General features: G+C 53.6%; 1 protein-coding gene and 1 long non-coding RNA gene across 2 annotated transcripts; one reads left to right on the plus strand and one right to left on the minus strand.

Moving 5' to 3' along the window:
• Nucleotides 1-1,344: 1,344 nt before the first annotated feature.
• Nucleotides 1,345-3,755, minus strand: GUCA2B (guanylate cyclase activator 2B). The gene is made up of 3 exons (XM_045981351.1): nucleotides 3,598-3,755; nucleotides 2,320-2,518; nucleotides 1,345-1,615 (listed from the first exon to the last, which is right to left on the minus strand). The coding sequence occupies exons 1-3, from the start codon at nucleotides 3,685-3,687 to the stop codon at nucleotides 1,554-1,556; spliced, it is 351 nt and encodes a 116-aa protein (XP_045837307.1). The 5' UTR covers nucleotides 3,688-3,755; the 3' UTR covers nucleotides 1,345-1,553.
• On the plus strand, nucleotides 2,410-14,212 carry LOC123926957. The gene is made up of 3 exons (XR_006815339.1): nucleotides 2,410-2,542; nucleotides 13,227-13,370; nucleotides 13,486-14,212. It is a non-coding gene; the product is annotated as an uncharacterized LOC123926957 (long non-coding RNA).
• The last annotated feature ends 5,099 nt before the right edge of the window (nucleotides 14,213-19,311 follow it).

Consider the following 19,311-nt stretch of genomic DNA (forward strand, 5'->3'; position numbering starts at 1 on the left):
AGAAGGGAGAGGAAAGAACTAGAGCTCTGGGGTTTGTGGCCTGGTGGAGGGGGAGACTGCAGGGCTCATGAGCAGAACTGGGCCGTCGGGAGGGGCAGCTGGTCTGGGGGGAGTTCGCCATGGCCTTGGCTCTGGGTGAACTGAGCTCAGAGACCACGGCCCCCTCTGTGTTTGGCTCTCCTCTCTGGTTGACAGGACAGGGGCTGTGGAGGAGCCCAGCATGTGGAAAGGCTCAGAAGTTGGTGGCAGCTGTGAGAACACAGGGGCCCCTCTGTGAGGCAGCATCAGTGTGGCCCCGGGCCACAGGGAGCCGCTAATGTGGTGGTTGAGAGCATGGGGTCTGTCCCGGCCTGCCATTCTGCCACTTCGCTGAGCCAGTCATCCTGGATGAGCCTGTCACCCTGGACTAGTTGGGTCTCTCTCTGTACGTGGGTCTCTTTATTTGTAAAGCAGAGTGGTTATTGAACAGTACCCGCTTCATTAGACTGTTTCCAGGACTCCGTGAGTTTAGAATAGGGCCTAGGGTACAGCAAATGATCAACAGACTGTTCATTTTTCAAAAAATTTTATTTATTTGAGAGAGGGAGAGATAGCGAGAAGGAGCACACAAGCAGAAGGAGAGGGAAAGGGAGAAGCAGGCTTCCTGCCGAGCAGGGAGCCCGATGTGGGGCTCAATCCCAGGACCCCGGGATCATGACCTGAGCCAGAGGGGAATGGTTAACAACTGAGCCATCAGGTCACCCAGGCACCGTGACATTGGTTATTATTATTATTATTATTATTCCTTAGGGTCGCCAGGATGGAGGGAAGGAGGAAAGGTCTCCCTTCTGGAGCTGGCCAGATGGTACTAGCGAGCCTGAGAAGGGAGGGAGCTCAGGAAGGTAAGGGTGAAGGTCAAGGCCCATCTTCTCAGGAGCCCCAGGGCAGAGGCAGCCCAGACGCCTGGCCTGAGGAGGGGACACCGTGTGATTTTTCCCTGTATCCCCCCAGTCGGTACAGCCCCACCTCCAGGGGAAGCTCTCTGCCCCCTCCAACTCCCCTGCATCCCGGGCTGGAGCACAGTTTGGGCTCTGCAGCTGGGCCGGGCCTGGAGCTCAACTTGTGGGGTCAGATGGGTCTAGACACTCTGCAGCGTCTAAGCTCTGTGATTTTGGGGGACTCATTCTACACCCCAGCCCCGCCAGCCTCCCTCTTCCTGTGTGAAACAGGGCTCACTGATCCAACTCCTCAGGCGCTGGAAACTGAGAAACCTCTGCCTGTGTCCTGAGATCAGCACACTCAGCTTCCCAAGCAGCTCCGCTGGGGGCTCTGAGGGATGGACACATGGACGCCAGACTCAGGGTGTAGGTAGTTGGGCATCTTTATTAGGCAGCAAGGCTGCCTTGGGCCAGACTCCTCTCCAACCATGTGTCCAACCGCCTTGTGCCATGTCCAACCACTCGGGCCTCGGACCGGTGATGGTGATGCGTGCAGGGGCCTCGAACCGGGGGTGTGGGCTGGGAAGGCAGCAGGCTGGGGGCAGCGTGTGCGCGGGCTCAGGGCAGCCAGCCCCGTCAGAGGCAGCCAGTGCAGGCGACATTCACACACAGCTCGCAGTCGTCGTTAGCAATGCTCTCTGGGCAGGGGACAAGACCAGTGAGCAGCTGCCCACGAGGCACGGGGGCCGGGGCAGCCGGAGAAGGCCGGCTCTGGAGAGGGCCTGACCTTGTCACCAGCGTCTCTCTCAGGGGTCCGGAGCCTCAAGTTTCAACAGCAGAGAGTGGCCTGGGGCCGAGTCCCAGGCCTCCCCTGCCTCCTGGTGCCTGGGCCAGCCCCTTACACCCTTGGGGCTGGGGATATCCCTGTTGGGGGCCGGGCACAGGGCCGGGCACGGGCCTGACGCTTCATGGGTGTCACACTCGCTGGCCAGCTCTGCTCCCTCACATTTTGGCTTAGATGTCACCTCCTCTTGGAAGCCTTTTAGACCCCTTATGGGACCCCAGACGTGAGCCATCTCCCCTCGGTCCCCTGTGCTTCCCCCATTGCCCCCCGGCACCCTCCCCCCCACCCCCCCACCCCCCGTATTGCGGTCCTTGCTTACAGCTGGCCCAGGCCTCCCTTCCTTCCCACCTGTGAAGTCCTCTAGGACCATCAGCGGTCCGGGGTGTTGGGGACCGAGAGGTTCCTGGTGTGTCTGACTTGTGGTGCCCAGAAAGGGAAGGCCAGAGGCTGAGCTTGACTCTCCCTGTCCCAGGCACTGGGTGCTTACTAGAAAGAACAGGAAGTGGCAGGGGTGGGGAGGGGTGGGGCAGGAAGCTCCGCGGGGGTGAGGATACTCACTCAAGGCCTGGAAGACGCGGACAGCTTCCTTGGATGCGCAGACGGGCTGGAGGTCCGGCGGCAGGGCCGGGTGGTGACACACGGAAGGCACAAGGCTCTGGGCCTGGAGTCTGGAGACACTGGAGGGGTTGGGCCCCCTCTGCTCCTCGAGGTCCCTCAGCTTCTTCACTGATTCCAACTGGACCTGGAAGCCTTGGTACTGGAGGGCCCGAGGGGACAGGAGGTGAGAGGGTATCAAAACCCGGGCCGGGATGCCAGAGCTCCTCAGACCCCGCAGAGCCTTCCCTGTTCTCATGGGGGGTGCTGGGAGCAGGGACTGCCTGGGAGGTGGGGAGCTGGTGCCTGATACATCACACCCCACCATGTTACAGGCCCCCCATTACTGTACATGAGGTCACAGCGAGGCTGGGGAGCAAGTGATTCAAGGTATGGGCTTTGGGGACCCGCGGAACCCCAGTTCAAATCCCGGTTCTTCACAACTGGCCTCCTGTCTCTTCCGGACTTGGGGCCTCAGCAGATGCATGCAAATCCCTAGTGCCTGGCACCTGGGCCACACTCGGTAACAGGGTGATCTCCCCTGAACGGACATGGCACAGTGACACCCCCCAGCTGGCCGGTTCTAAGGCCAGAGCTGCAGGGGGAAGCTGCCTCCCCCCCGCCCCCAAAAAGGAGGCCCCACCAGAAGTCACGAATGTGTTGGACTCCCAGGGCCACAGATGTCCCCCTCCTTGCTGGCCCCTGGCATCCTGGCACCCCATGGGCAGGCCCTGGAAGGAGCCCCGGGCCCCCTGCTGACTTCGCTCTGAGCCTTTGTGTATACTGAGCCCTCTGCCCCCAGCGGTCCACATCCTCTGTGCCCTGCTGCCTCCTGCTCAGCCTGCAAGGTCAGCTGTCACCTGCCAGGGAACCTTTTTCTGGTGACTCTCTCCCACCCACCCGTACATGAGCGACCAGAGAGACTCCTCTCCTCTGGGGCTCCTTAAGGGCGGGGACCACATCTTGTTCCAGCTTCTGACCTCTGACCAGGATGTGCCTTCTGAGAGAGCAGGGGTGACTAGCGGTGGTTTATTATTGCTGTCATCACCATGTCATTGCCATCGGCCCTCCGGCTGCCCCCACCCACCTGCTATCTTGGTCCCTGGGTTGTGATTAAGTGTTGGGGTGAGCCCTGGGCGCTTGCTTCCCCGTATCCCATGAATTTCCTAGCGTCCCCTCGTCATCCCAGCCCCTCCCCTTGGGGACCTTTCGGCGAAGGGCACAGTGGCCAGAGGGACTCACCTGAATGGAGACTGAGTGTGTGTCCTGCAGCAGCAGGAGGAAGACCACAGCCACCCCGGGCAGGAGCCCCAACACCATCCTGCCACTCATCTCACCCTGTCTGTATCCCACTGCCCCAGTCCGCCGACTCCCATCCGCTTCCCCGGTGAGGAGCTCTTTATAGGCCGGGCTCCAGGTCCCTGGTCACTTATTAACTGGCTGGCTGGGGTGGGGCTGACAGCTGAATGGCTCTCCGACAAGCCTGAACCCATTCCCAGGAAGGGGGCTGCGCGCGATAAGGGCAGGGAGGCCCAGAGCTCCTAGGAGGAGGCACCTGGGGTGGGGGGAGGGGGCTCTGTGGGAGGGCCTTGGACACACCACTTACCTTAGCTCCAGAAGACACCTAGTCAAGCGCAATGATGGAGAGACCATGCTACAGACTGAGAAAGTGAGGCTCAAGAGGTGACGTAACATGCCCCAGGTCACCCAGCCAGTCGATGGCAAGAGCAGGGACTCAAGTGTCTTTGACTCAGGTCCGCCGATGGTTCTTTCTTCACAGCCTTGGAGACAGAAGGACTTGGTCTCAAATCCTGGTCCTGCTGCTGCTGTGGGAGTTTGGACAAGTCACACCAGCTCTGACGAGCCCGTTTGGCTCTCCCATCAAGTGGGCATAGTGACAAAATCTGCTGCACGAGGTCCCTGTGGGGATGACGGGGCCAGGCCCTCTTGAGTCCCCGGGGAACAGGAGCTCCTTAACCTCCCTCTAGGCAGTGCCTAACCCCCTAGCCCAAGGGCTGATCGTTGGTCAGACAGAGGAGGGCAAAGTCCCCAAGGGTGTCATCGCTGCTTCCACCCGGCAGCTGTTGCCAGTGCTCGAGTGTTACCACCTCTGCTGGGCAGGGAGCCCGGCACGGGACGGGCACCCCACTCACGACACTCCGTTGAGGCCCAGGTGGCCCAGCTAGGCTCACTCTCCAACCTGTAGCTAAAATTTGACCTCATCACGCCCTGATACCCTGCTTGCCCACAGCTTTGCTGATGAATTTCACCTGCCTGAAATGCCCGTCTCCCCCTTTTCCTTATCTTGGGATGGAATGGGAAAGGGCCCGGGTGAGCTCTGGCACTTCCTATGTCTGGCTTTGAATCCAGACTTCAGCCTTTACTCTTCAGAGTGTGAAGGAATGAATGGACTCTGACATGCTTTTTCAGCTGAAAACAGAGAATAATCACCCGTAACCATAGCTTTGTTTCTTGAACGGGCACCACGAGCGAGCTAAGCACAGTGCTGGTTTATGAGAGTGATTCCATCCGATCCTGTAGGAGAGGGGTAATGGTGGTCTCCATTTTCCAGATGAGTAACCCAAGGCCCAACAAGGTCAAGGACTGTGTGGGTAAACAGGGACAGCCAGCCTTCGCTCTGTTCAGCTGACTGTTCTAGAAAAAGGAGCATAGACCTTGGAGGCAAGAAGATCTCTGTGCTTCTCAGCCATGTGACTTTGGGTACCTTACTTAGCTTCTCTGAGCCTCTGTTTCTTCATCAGTAAGTGGAGGACATTGTGAATAATTTCACAGCGGCTGTCATGAGCAAACACAGAGCAGGGCCGTCCCAGAGGAGCCCAGGACTCTCTCCCTGTCCCCAAGCTGACCGTTTCCCCAGCTGGCAGCCACGCAGTCTGCGGAGGCCCCTTCCCTGCCTTCTGGCTCCTCCAGCCACGGCCCATCATATGTTACTCTTTTCCTGGGAATGAGCTGTGACTTCCCTATCTGCCTACCGTGACTCAAATTCCCATCTCGGCCCAGGTCCTCCTAATCACGTCACGAATGACCCTCCATCCATCAAAAGTAACTGAGTCACAGTTGCAAACCCATGCTGCCGCCCGCGATCAGCCGGAGTGCTCTGACATTTCCCAGGGTGCTCTGATCTTCCTCGGACCATCACACCAGCCTGGACTCTGGTCTCTGTGTGGAAGCTTCAGACCGCCACAGCGGAGTGAGTGACGGTTCGCCTGTGTGTGTGTGTGTGTGTGTGTGTGTGTTCAGGCTCTCCTCTCTCCAAACTGGGTTTCCAGCCCAGGGCCCACCTCCGCGGAGCCCTGGCACCTGTGACCCACCCTGCCCCTAAAGGGACCACTTCCCGAGCAGCACTTACCACCACTGACCACTCTGTCTCTCTTAGAATAAAGCATTTTCTCCACTTGCCTTCTGGGATGTACGTTCTCCAATCTCATGGGCCCATCTCCTCGGGCTTCTTTGTTGGTGGTTCCTTCTCTTTTTGACCTCTGATCCCTTCTCTTTGACCTCTGGACTTCAGAATGCTCCAGGGGCTCCAGCACTCAATCCTGGGACCACTCTTCTGGTCTGATCACCAGTGAGCTTATCTTGTCTCAGTAACTTCAGCCATGGTTCCCGATTCTCCCCCTAACCTGACCTCTCCCCTCAGTTCCAGACTCCTTTGTTTACTGGCTCAGCCTCTCCCATAACAGCCCATGGTACTGCCAGTCCCTGGTTGCTCAGGCTGAAAATCTGAGAGTCATTCTTGATGCTGCTTTTTTCTTTTTTCTTTTCTTCCTTTCCTTCCCTTCCCTTCCCTTTCCTTTTCCTTCCTTCCTTCCTTCCTTGCTTTCTTTTTTTTCCCCACAATTCAATCCATCAGCAAATCCAGTTGGCTCTACCTTTAAAATATTTCTAGACACTAACCATGACTCACTGTCTCCACCGCTACTCAAGGTCCAAGCTATTGATCATTGGTCCAAGCTATTGATCAAGGTCCAAGAGTTGATCATTGATCTCATGGATTATTGCAACAGCCTTTTATTAGTCAGAGTTCCAGAGAAACAGAACCAATTAGAATATATATATATATAACATCGGCTACTTTCCCAAAGTTGATCCTCTCAAGGTCACCAGCCACTTCCATGTTGCCATGCTGAGGACAGTACTCAGTCTTCATCTTACCAGAGCTCACTACAGCATCTGACCCAGGGAATTACGCACTGGTGTCTGAAACACTTTCTTCATTTGACTTTGAAGACACCACTCTCGTGCTGGTCTCTCTACTACTGCTCCTTCGCCTTCGCTGGGCTGCTGTGCTGGTTCCTGCCTCTCTGCCTTACTTCCAAATGTCGCAATGTCCTCTTAGGGTTCCATCTTGGGGCCTCTCCCCTTCTCCATCCAGTCACTCCCCCAATCCAGCGTCAGAAATCAACGAATCACATACTCCCTCATGATTTTACATACATATATATTTTTCTCTCCTTTTTTTTTTTTTTTTAAGATTTTATTTATTTATTTGACAGGCAGAGATCACAAGTAGGCAGAGAGGCAGGCAGAGAGAGAGGAGGGAGCAGGCTTCCTGCGGAGCAGAGAGCCTAATGCGGGGCTCGATCCCAGAACCCTGGGATCATGACCTGAGCTGAAGGCAGAGGCTTTAACCCACTGAGACACCCAGGCGCCCCTCCTCTCTTTCTTCTACCTACCTATCATCTATCAATCATCTCATCTATGCCTGTCTATCTAATCTAGATTTATTTTAAGAAACTGGCTTATTTAATTGTGGAGCTGGCAAGTCTGAAATCTGTAGGGCAGAGTGCAGACCGGTGGGCTGGAAATTCAGGTAAGAGTTGATGTTGCGGTCTTGAATCTGAGACCTATGAGGCAGGCAAGCAAGTGCCAAGGGCAGATTGGGCCTTTATGTTGCAGTCTTGGGGCAGAATTCCCTCTTCTTCGGGAAATCTCAGTCTTCGCTCTTAAGGCCTTCAGCTCAGTGGGAGAAGCCCATTCCCATTATTCACTCCAGGTCTGCTGACTGCAAATGTTAATCACATCTGAAAAATTATCTTCACAGCAACATCCAGGCTGTTGTTTGAACAAACAGCTGTGCACCACAGCCTGGCCAAGAGAGGCCTTCAACCAGATCTCTCTGTATCCATCCTTGCCCCTCGTCAGGAGCCTTCTCCACAAGGCAGCCAGAGTGATCCTTTCACAGTCTAAGTCAGACTATGCCCCTCCTTGGCTCTCATCTGCTAACAGCTTCCCATTTTACTCAGGGGAAACCCAAAGGCTTCCAATGTTCTACAAAGTCCCTTTGGCACCCCTCCAAAGATTTTGATCTTATCTCCAAAGAGTCTGCCCTTCACTCTGTAAGTTCTGGCCACACTGGCTTCCTTGCTGTCACCCAAACTCACCAAAGGCTGCTCACTTCGGGGTCTTTGCTCTTCTCCCACACATTAACATGGCTCACCTGTCATTTCACCCGGGTATCTGCTCAAATGCCACTTCCCCAGAGAGCTCTTTCCTGCCCGTCCTCCCTTGTTTCCTTGCTTTCTTATAGCACCGGTCCTATGTATACATTTCGTTTCTCCCATTTCCCTCCCTCCTAGATGGTAAGCTCTATTCGAGTAAGGAATTTGTCTGTTTTGTTCTCCCAAAACAATATCTGGCACATGGCTGTGCCCAACCAATAGCTGATGAGTTGAGTGAATGAATGTGTTGGAAATACCGACTCCAGGAACCACCAGATGTTTGGCGTGGATGGTTTCCTACTCTCTGAGCCTCATCCATCACATCTAGCACCTTCTGGACACAAGGAAGGGGCCTGGCCCATGCCGTGTGTTCATAAAAAATGCTGGTTATTATTTTTTTCATAGTTGTGAAATTATTTATCAAGAAACAATCCTTTTGTGTCTTAGGTATATAGCAAACTCTAAGGCATTCAATCATGTAACCAATATTTACTGATGGCCTACCATATGACGAGCACCGTTCTAGGCACAAGAGATAAAACAGTCAACATAATGAGCGAAGTCACTGCCCATCATGCGTGCTGGTGGCTTGCACAGGGAGTCAGAATCGAGATGTGAGCAGGTGTTGGATTCTAGAGATTCTTCGAAGTGGGAGCCACAGGATTATTTTCCGTTACCTTGGAGGTCAAGCATGAAGGAAGAGAGGAGTCAAAGTCAACTCTAAGGTTGTCCCAAGTCAAGCAGTGCTGCCCTCTGTTGAGACGGGAAACAAATGAGCAGTTCCAGTGAGGGTATCAAGAGTTCTGATTGGACTTGTTAACTTTGAGATGCCTGTTTGACATCTGTAAAGATGAGGCCACAGACATACAAGCTGTGGTCATGAGGGAGTGTATGATCGATTCGTTGAGTTCTGACACTGAATTGGGGGAGTGACTGAATGGAGGAGAGGAGAGGTCCCAAGATGGAACCCTAAGAGGACATTGCAACATTTGGAGGTAGGGCAGAGAGGCAGGAACCAGCACAGCAGAAGGAGAAGGAGCAGTAGTAGGAGAAGGAGAAGGAGCAGTAGTAGATAGAGACCAGCAAGAGAGTGGTGTCTTCAAAGCCAAATGAAGAAAGTGTTTCAGACACCAGTGAGTAATTCCCTGGGTCAGATGCTGTGGTGAGCTCTGGTAAGATGAAGACTGAGAACTGCTCTCTGGGTTTGGCAGAGTTGAGAGGATCAACTTTGGGAAAATAGTGGCTATAAAGTTGAGTGGAGTGGGATGGAGAAAGGAAGGTAGGGAGTGGACCTAGTGGGGGTACAGTACGGCTCCAGAGCTAGAGTTTTTAGCTGTCACTTTCAATTAAAGGTTGAAATGGAAAGATGACAGATTTAAAGAAGGATCAGCATAATGGGTTCCACACATGAGCAGAGTTGATCTGGAAGGCCCTGATCGGGGAGCTCATTAAACCAGGGTGCAGTGGATTTCCCAGCAGACTCCCAAATGAAATTTTGGCCTGTCCCTGGAAAAGTGGGTGACCTAGCGAGTGGTTCTATTTTTGCTGTAGCCAGCAAGAAACTTAGAACCAAATGTGTACCCCAATATTAGTAACCAACTGAATCTCATTCTGTCTATGTCTTCTCCTTTGGCTCTTTCCCAGCCTATTCATATGGTACGGATTGCTCTGCACACCCCCACCCACATCCCCACTCACATACAATACCCCACTGATCCGTGCACACACACCCCCACCCTCCCACACACACCCACGCGCCCACCCCCACCCCATCCACATCCACACACCCCACCCCACCCCCACACACGCACCCATATCCACCCTCCATCCCCTCCTCTCCCCCGCACCCCTATCGGGTTTGTTTATAGTTTGGCCAGCTTCATTGTTTTTATGGACTGGGGGTTGGGTTGTGTTTAAACACAAATAAGTGAATCAGGGTTGCCCCCTGGTGGTGGGCAGCTGACACTGCAGGCAGAGAAAACCGAGTGGCTCTTAGCCTCCTCTTTCTGAGCCAGTTCTTGAGAGTTAATGGGAGAGCAAATAGGTGAACATTTATTCTCTCTGATTTGAGGGGCAGTGGGAAGCCTCTGTCCCCATGTCCACGCCTGGGGCGGGGGGGTATCCTATCAGGGTGATCACGATGGTCACCGTCAGTGATGCTCCTTGGAGATGCCAGAAAGGGAAATGCGTGAGGTTGTTTTAGAAGAGTCCCTGCTTGCTGGCTGTTGCCCGAGTCCTGTGGTCTCCATACAGTAGAGGCTGAGGTGAACAAAGAGGCTGAAATGGAGGGGAGAGGCCGGAGAAGTTCAGGCCATGGGGGTGGGGCGGTGGCACTGAAATCAGGTCTCGGGGGCCGCCAAGGGGCAGCTGAAGCTGCAAGAGAAATGGAGGATGAGACGTGGCTTCCAGAGACCGGCATGGCCGAGCTGGGCTGCTCTGGGAGGAGGACATGGTGTGTGCTTCTGACCCTGGCTTCTTTTTTTCTTAAAGAGTTTATTTATTTATTTGACAGAAAGAGACACAGTGAGAGAGGGAAGACAAGCAGGGGGAGTGGGAGAGGGGGAAACATACTTCCTGCTGAGCAGAGAGCCTGATGCAGGGCTTGATCCCAGGACCCTGAGATCATGACCTGAGCCGTAGGCAGACACTGAACCGACTGAGCTGCCTAGGCGCCCTCTGACCCTAACTTCTGCTGGCATTTCTGACTTCTGCCCCTGCAGTCAAAGGCAGGCACAGCAAGGGTGTGTGTGTACACGTGCACATCCACACCCTTGTACGTGCATGTGTGCAAGCGTGCACACATGTGTGTGTTGTGCATCTGCGCGTGGATGGGTGAGTGTTGTAAGTGTGCACGTATGAGTGTGTTTGTGCATGTGCGTGCATGTGTGAGAGTAGTGTTTGGTAGTGGGTGCTCTATGTGTCTGTGTATTGGCAGGTGTGAGAGGTGGCTGTGTGTGTATATAAGTGCGTGTGTCCAAGTGTGAGTAGGCATGTGCCTGTGAGCATAAGTGTGAGCAGATGTGCGTGTGAGTGCAGTAATGGAGCATGAGTCTGTGTGAGTATGTGCAGGGGGTGTGTGTGAGTGTGTGTTGGGTGTTGGAAGGGAGGCCTGGTGTTTGGCTCTGGAGAGTGGCTGGAAGGTTCTGTCTGATGCAGATGGGCCCTGGGGAGCCAGCAGGTGCGGAGGACTCCAGGCGAGGCGCAGGGGGTGGGGGGGGGGGGCGCGGGCGGGCTGGAGCCAGGGGAGGCGGTCGATAGCAGCTGCCTCGAAGCTGGGGAGTGAATGGAGGAGCCGGGAAGGTGTCCAGCCCTCGGCAACCATAGCAGAACGTTTTCGCCTCTTCCACTCCCCGCTCCCACCAGCAGCCAGCAGAATGCTGTGGCTCTGAAGTCAGGCAGAGTGCGGTCTGGGGCTCACCCACATTCCTGAGGGTCTGCCCTCAGCTGGGAGGCGGGACCAGTACCCTGGGGGACCGAGTGGGGGCCCGGAGGGCAAAGGAGAGCTGCGGTGCCTGGAGCGCTCCAGGGAGCCAAGGAGGGCCCAGGCCCGCAGGGAAGAGCCTTGCACCTGCAAACACGTGGCTTCCTCACATGACCCTGCACCCACCTTTTAAGGGGCAGAGCCCCCAAGCTGACCTAGCACCATGCACCCAGCCCGCGGGGGCAGCACGGGGTTCTAGAGCATGCCTACCCATGCTGGGCCGTGCCTCGTCCCCTCCACTCTCTGTCCCCTCCACTCTCTGCCCCCTCCACCCTCTGTCCTTCCAGAGGTTCAAGGGAATGACACAGGGAAAGAAGGTATCCTCATCATGTCCCTGGGGAGCACTACCTCGTGGCAGATGTTCTTGGGTTCCTGGAATTCTGGTCACTCAAAGAACAGACACGGATGTCAGTTCATGTACCAGCGTCATTGGCAGCAAGACAGCAACGACATAGGGCGAGTGTACGGCAGAGTCAGGCGTGAGTCTTCATCTGACCAACAAACATTTATTAGGCACCAACCAGGGCCTGGAAATGGCCAAGACAGCTGGTGTCTGCAAAGGGCCCACAGTCAGTAAGAACAGAGGAGGACCATGTGTCAGATGCAGGGAGCGGGGAGGCTCAGGGGGAGGGGGGCACCCCCTGCCTCCAGGGAGGAAGTGGGGGAAGTGGTCAGGCTTCACCAGCCCTTTGCTCCCATTCATGCCCGGGGTGCCCCTCTGCCCTCTCCTACCCTGCTAGGTCACCAGCCCAGATCCCAGCCCTCCCTCCTCTCCTCTTCTGAGGGATTCCTGCAGCCCTTGTCTCCCTGCCATGGAATCGAGTGTCTGCTGGCTTTATCATTTGGTTTCTAGTGCAAGGGACTCCACCGTCAGACTGTGTCTCCTCCAGGGCACAGGCTCAATTTCACATTCCTCAGACACGTATGGCCTAGGCTGGGACATACTCATCTTTGTGATGCTTAAGCTGGGGTGAGGGGGAGTCCTTTGTCTGCGCCCCGACCCCACCCCATCCCCACCCCCTCCCGGGCTAAACCACAGAGGAAATCCTAAGTGCTGAGTCAGGTCCCAGCCTTGGCAAGCAGGATGGCATCTCATTAAATGGGGACGGGACACAGACTCCCCGCAGCATTCATGGGATCGATGTCCAAGGCGCAGCTGCCATGTAGGTTCCAAAAATTTGCAGTTGGGATCATTGTGAAACTTGATTGCTCTGTCTTGGGGACTTCTTGAAGTCCAACTCCACAATAAAGCCAATCAGACTCAACCATCAAATGTCAAATAGGAGCTAATGAACCATTCACGGGCTTGGGAGAGAAATCAGGCAATCTCTTATTTCACGATCATCCCTTCCAAATATTGAATCTGAACTGTAAGCAGAATTCGCCGTAATTGCATCCCCCTCCTGTCGGGCGTGGGGGATCGTTGGCATTCAGGGCATGTCCCCGCTTTCTGGAGAGAGGCTTGACGAGCCAACCCACTGCCTTCCAGAGGCACGTGCTTCTGGGGCATCGCGCTGACAGGCAGCAGGCAGGGAGCGCCGGGATTCCTCTGAGCCTTGTGGTTGAGCTTGTCAAGCTTGGTGTTGGCTAGGCGGGCGTCCCGAGTACTCACAAGGCATCCTCTTCGTGGGGAAGGACATCTGCGTGGAGGGAGGGGGACCCCCTCACAGAAGCCCCTCTGGGAGCTTGGGTGAACTTCAAGAGGGTGGGTGGGGCCAGGGACAATGTCATGTGTCTGGTCCCTGTCTCTCTGTCAGCTGCGTCAGGGTCTGCAAAGACTGGCGTCTTGGCCCACCTGATGGCCCAGTACGTTCGCTGTTCCTGTGCCCGTCTCAAACATCCGGCTGGGTGATGAGGGTATGTTGTCTCCTTTACTTGGAGCAGTGCTATGATGCAGGACGTGATCCCTCTCACTGTCATTCCCGCAGGAAGTCACGGTAGCACAGCGGCGAGTCATTCCCTGTATTGGAGACGGCTGGTTGCGCACCGAAGTTCACTCTCCCCTCCCAAACCGTACAGTCATGGCTGGAAAGCCGCTGCGGAGCGGGGGACAGGCAGCCAGGCTTGGTCAGGTAACTAGCTCCCATCACTGGAATGTGTGAGGATGTGACGTGGGCCACTTGTTGTTCAAGGCTCTGGAGAGGCAACGTGCCTCCTCCCACGTTGTTTTCCTCTTTTGCTGTTTAGTTGCCAATGATGACAAGCCTTTCCAAGATGGCGGAGTCCCAAGATGGAAGGGGTGAGGGTCCTTCCACGGACACCTTCAGGATAAGGGCTGTGGTGGACAGAGTGCCCTGAAGAGTTCCACTTCTTGTCCCTCCGAGCATCTTCCTGTGATGTGAACTCACAATTCCCCCCCACAAAGGTGGAGCGTACTGCTCCCATTGGTGGAATGAGGGAGCGGTAAAATGGGGCAAAAGTCCCAAGTCGAAATGTCAGAAGACCCTGCATGTTTCTCTGTGTTTGTTTGTCTCTCTGCCATCTGCACCTGAGCATTCCTGGCTCGTCTGCCGCTGGAGTTTTGGGGTTGCTTGTTACGCAGCGTTAGGACGATAGGTAACAGACACAGCGGTCTACTAACTGGGAAGGACTCTACCTCGGACTGTGATGGGAGAGAGGAATTTCTGTGCTCCATTTTGGGGTTGACTTGTCCTAGCCGTTTGGCTTACCCTGATTAAAAGGCCCCACTACTTCTCTGCACCCCCCGCCATCACCTCAGGGTGAAGGGTCCAGAAAAATCTGGCTGCTGAATGCCTCTCCAGCTCCACCGAGCACATCTCTCCCCTCCCCTTCTACACACTACCTGCACTGGCTTTTCCCCGGGAGCCCAGATGCTGCAGACAACCTCCAACATTATGACCTTATCTTGTGTTTTTCCCTCTGCTTGAAACACCCCTCCTCCCGACTTGGAGTAACGCTCAGCTACAACCGGCCTCCTTCTGGCAAACTTGTCCTTCTTCTCAGAGGAGGTTGGTCCCTGGTAAGATGGTCCCCAATCTCTCGGTACTTCCTCACGGGCACTCGGTGCCTTGATGACTCCCACCTGGGTGTGTCTTCTCGAACTTCTCCATCTTCTCCATCTCTTCTCCATCTCCCGTGTGGTGTGCCTCCCATGTGCACGTACCTGACGCATCGCACCTGCTTACTGAGTATTTCTTGAATCTATGGGCGACACAAGCGGTGGAGGTGACATTCTCTAGACTAGGGTTACCCAGCTTTTCTAGCAGACACCTCTAGCCTGGGAGAACGTATTAGGGACCCCCTTCTGCACCTGTTGCCCAGCTGGATGTTCATTTCCTTCTGAACCTTATTCCCCAGCTGAAGCTTTCCAGTGGCTGTTCAGTGGGGCGGATGGGCTCTGCTGCCAGTCCGCCTGGGTCCAAGGCCGGGCTCTACTCCTTAGTGACTGTGACATCTCCAGCAAGCTTCTTGATACCTCCCTGCCTCAGTTTCCTCATCTGTAAAGTGGGGATCGTGAGAGTACCCTTCTCATAGGATTGCTCGGAGGAATACACCAGCACATTAGGTACAAGTTATAAAAGCGTACGCGATGATGGTTCAAAGGCAAGGACTGTCTTTTATCATTATCGTATCTCCCTCATGCTGGCAGAAAGAATGTGCTCAATAAATACCTTAAAAAAAAAATCCCAGAGGTCTTTAAACACACACACACACACACTTTTTTTTAAAGAGCAGTTTTAGGTTTGCAACACAACTGAGGCCCCCCACGTGTGCACCGCCTCCCGTCACCAACACCGCTCACCACCATAGTGTTTTTTATTAACCAAGGACGAACTCATAATGGCACATCATAACCACCCAAAGTTAAAGTTTATAGTTTATCTTAGGGTTCACTCTTGGCGCGGAATATTCCGTGGGTTTGGACAAATGTAGAATGATGTAGATCCATCATTTTTAACGTCACACAAAGTCCCTTCCCTGCCCTCCTCCTCCTTCTTTTCCTTTTTTTTTTTGCCCCCATCATGCCCTGAACCTGGGCTCCTTTCCACTGGGTCTCGTAAGCGTGCCTCTCTGGGTGGAGAGGCTGGTGTCGGTTGAACGGTCTTTTTCTGATCGTTTTCCTCCAGGCCTTTCAGGAAGCCAGCTCGGTTCTTAGAGTGCTCGATGCGGTCGATATACACACGAGTCCTCTTGGCAAGAGCCTTGCCGTCACTTGTGGACGACAACGCCAGCGGCAGCGTACCAGGCAACACGGACCCTTCCGGTTTTGCTGTAGTGACGCTGACAGGACGTTCTTTTCCTGTGTGAACAGTGCCCCATTGCCTGCACTCCTCGACATACCTTCTTTGCAGACTTGCACGGAACAACTCTGTGTTTTCCAGAAGGCCTGCCTCCCCTCTTCCCCTTGGTGTTTGTCATTTTGGCAGATTACCGGGAGGCGGTGGTTCCCAGAGAAAGGCGGTAAACGCCTTTTGAGTGAGAGAATCAGAAGAAGTCGTGGAAATAGTATGGAGAAGAAAAGATCAGAATGTAGACCTTGAAACGGCCATTCAGCTCCAGACCCGGCTCCTATCCTGTGATGACCACCGTGTTTCCCTTGCTCAGTCTGGGCTGGAAACAATCATCAGAGAGAATGAATTTCAGGGTGTTCCTTTTGCACTTTATTTGGACTCCACATGGCACCCCAGCTTGGTCCCCTACTTCCTTCCCTTGTCACTTGCTACTCCCAGGGCTCCTGAAGAAATGGCACAGGAATCGTCAGTGATTGGAATTCTCTGAGCTTCGCTGAACACCCAGAGTGGTGCATTTGAATGACAGCGTTCATTGCTCTATGTTCTGACCCGTTCAATCAAAAATCCATCGTGTTATTTTTTAAAACTATTTTATTTATTTGTCAGAGAGAGAGAGGGAGAGAGAGCACAAGCAGGGGAGAAGCAGGTTCTCTGCTGAGCAAGGGGCCCGAAATGGGGCTCAATCCCAGGACCCTGGGATCATGACCTGAGCCGAAGGCAGACGCTTAATGACTGAGTGGCCCAGGCGCCCCTCCACGGTGTTATTGATACCGACATCTCCCACTGTCATTCTTCTTTCTCCCATGATTCGGGAAAGACTTGGCAGCAATTTGGGAGGTTGTGACCTTCCTGGAAACTGTCACCATCACATCAACTCTCGGCAGCGAAGGAATGCTTCGTTTCTGCCCAGTGGTCTGTGTTTTACCTGCATTCTCTCACTGATTCCTCACAACACCTCCGTGAGGTGGTTCCGCCCCATGTCGAGATGCAGAAAGGGAGGCTCTGAGAGATGATGTGCCCAGGGTGGCAGAGACAGGATCCCTGACTGCAGAACACACCTGGGACAGGTGTGGGACCTCCCCGGGGGTCACAGGTGTCATCCTGAACAGGCTTGGCACACAGTGCCCTGGGAGACCTGCATGACAGCCCGTTCCTTCAAAAACAGTTGTGCAGATGTTTTGCCCCGTGATGGTATATTTGGCTCACGTGGACGTCCTTAGCAGGAAGTCGTGGTGCCAGGTGACACGTCGGTAGCACTTACTAAGTGTGGGGCGTGGTTGTAAGACCTTGGCAGGTGTGAGCCAGTTTAATGCTGACATCAACCTTATGACGTGGTATTAATGACCGTCTCCATGGTGCAGATGAGAAAACGGAGGCACAGAGAGGTCTCCCCCAGACATCTCTCGGGGGCCCCAGATGGCTGCAGGCTGCTTCTCAAGAGGAGGCTTTGGTTTCAGACGGAGAGTACTCTACACGCTCTGCGAAAGAGCCCTGACGGATCCCCCAGCATCCATGAAACGTCTTCACAATCAGGTGAGTCTTTTTTTTTTTTTTAAATAAAAAAATAAGAACTCTTGTCCTTCAAAAGACACTGTTAAGAGAGTGAAAAGGTGATTACTGGCCTGGAAGAAGATATCTGCAAATCACATATCCATAGAAGGTTTGAAACCAGACGATATGAAAAACTCTCAAAAGCAACAACAAGAAAATAAACAACCCAATTTTTCCCAAATAACCCAATTTTTAAAAATGGGCAAAGTTTGGGGTGCCTGGGTGGCTCAGTGGGTTGAGCCTCTGCCTTCAGCTCAGGTCATGATCTCAGGGTCGGGATCGAGCCCCACATCGGGCTCTCTGCTCAGCAGGGAGCCTGCTTCCCCCTCTCTCTCTGTCTCTCTGTCTACTTGTGATCTCTGTCTATCAAATAAATAAATAAAATCTTTAAAAAAATGGGCAAAGTTTGACGCCTAGATTCCTTTCTTCCTTCCTTCCTCCCTCCTTCGCTCCCTCCCTCTTCTTCCTTCCTTCCTTTCTTTTCTTTCTTTCTTTCTTTTTCTTTTTCCCTTTCCTTCCTTCCTTCCTTCCTCTCCCACTCCTTCCTTCCTTCCTTCCTTTTCTTTCTTTCTTTCTCATTATGTTCAGTTAGCCAACTTGGCTAGCACTTGGTTTAGCACTTGGCTCTAAGGTAAACTAGATGAGTGATTATTCTTAAGCTTGTTATCTGTAAAAGAAGGACAATGTGACCAAATTCCCCGAGTTGCTAAAAAAGAAAATATTACAATACAAATGGAACTATACTCTGAAAAAAAAAATGAAAAATGGGCAAAAGAGTTAAACAGACACTTCAACCAAGAAGTTCAATGGACGGCAAATAAACAAGTGAAAACGTGCTCAACTGTCATGGTTTGAGGCAGATTCCGTCCATGTGGAGCTAATCGGCACTGATCCGAAGAGCGGCAGTGTAGGAGACGGGGCTCCCACGTGTTAGCAAGAATGGGGAGGAATCGGACCCTCCTCCACTGCTGGCGGGAACACGAAGCAGTAAACCCATTTTGGAAGACAATTTGGCAGTTTTGGAAAAAGCTAGACTTACATGTATCTTAGGATCCCAGCTATTGCTAGGTAAATCCTCCTTGGTGTTTATCCAAGAGAAATGGAAGTGCATCTCCGTGGGAAAACTTGAACGTGAATGTTCAGAGGAGCTTTATTTGTAAGAGCCCATCCAATGCATGGATAAGCAACTTTTGGGATATAAAATAGATGAAATTAGAGGAAATGCAGTCACATCCCTATCGACAGAAAGCAGATGGGCTGTTGCCTGGGGATGACGGATGAGGAGTGAAGGGGGCAGACTTCAAAGGGGCGTGAGGAAATTTGAGGAGGGATGGAGAAGTTTACTCTCTGGGGTGGCGGTGGCTTCACAGGTGTGAACATTCCCCCAGACTTACCCATTGCAGGCTTTAGAGATCTTCAATTTTTGTCTGTCAGTTACACCTCAATAGAACCATGGAAAATGAGATTCATAGGTGAAGGCGGGGTTTGTGAGAGCTGTTGGAGGCCCTGAGTGGTTCAACTCTGGCTCCCTCTAGGTTATTGCTTAATAAAAAACTATTTTTAAAAATGAAATCTCCAATAGAGGCCTGGCCCTCCCCGTTCTAAGCACTTGCATTTCATCTTCTCGGGATTTGGGAGGAGCGTGGGCAAGCAGGTGTCCCCCAAAAGAGCATGGGGTGGAGCAGGGCTTCGGAAAACCCCTTCCCATCTCCATTCAGCTTTCAGCTTTACAGGTGTGTTGTCCTGGCCCTTTTAGAAAGCGAGTTCCGTGGAGTATTTCCCTAGACCTCCTTCTAGATGCTGGGGTTGGGGGGGAGGTGAAGATCAGTGTGTTTGAGGGAGGCCGGCAGCTGGCTGTGCCAGCCTCCTGGCTGAGAGCTAAGCTGGGGATAGGGGTCTCGGGGGGGCAAGTCCCTGGGTGTTTGCTCTGTGTGTTCGTCATCTTCCAGCTCCCTGGGGAGGTGGGGCTGTCTCATGCATATCGCAGCCTGTCTCCGGTGAAGGCAGAGTCGCAGGCAGACAGGGCTCGGCAGAGACAATGCGTCTGTTCACGGTCTGGTGCTCCTGCCCTCCCTGCACCAACTCAAGTGAGGATTTTTAATGATGCTCAGACATGGTTTGAAATGGAAATCACCACCGGATCCCACCCCCAGCCTCTTGGGGTGTGTGTGTGTGTGTGTGTGTGCGCGCGTGCGTGTAGGATACAAAC

The sequence above is a fragment of the Meles meles genome, chromosome 1, assembly GCF_922984935.1.
Source record: "Meles meles chromosome 1, mMelMel3.1 paternal haplotype, whole genome shotgun sequence".
In the NCBI taxonomy this organism is placed as follows: domain Eukaryota; kingdom Metazoa; phylum Chordata; class Mammalia; order Carnivora; family Mustelidae; genus Meles; species Meles meles.

Bases quoted from the DNA above. Each gene is read 5' to 3' on its own strand.
- GUCA2B (XM_045981351.1), bottom strand. From the start codon at position 3,687: ATGAGTGGCAGGATGGTGTTGGGGCTCCTGCCCGGGGTGGCTGTGGTC. The intron at 2,519-3,597 runs GTGAGTCCCTCT...CGGGCCCTCCAG, and splicing joins CACACTCAGTCTCCATTCAG to TACCAAGGCTTCCAGGTCCA. The intron at 1,616-2,319 runs GTGAGTATCCTC...TCCCCTGCCCAG, and splicing joins CCGCGTCTTCCAGGCCTTGA to AGAGCATTGCTAACGACGAC.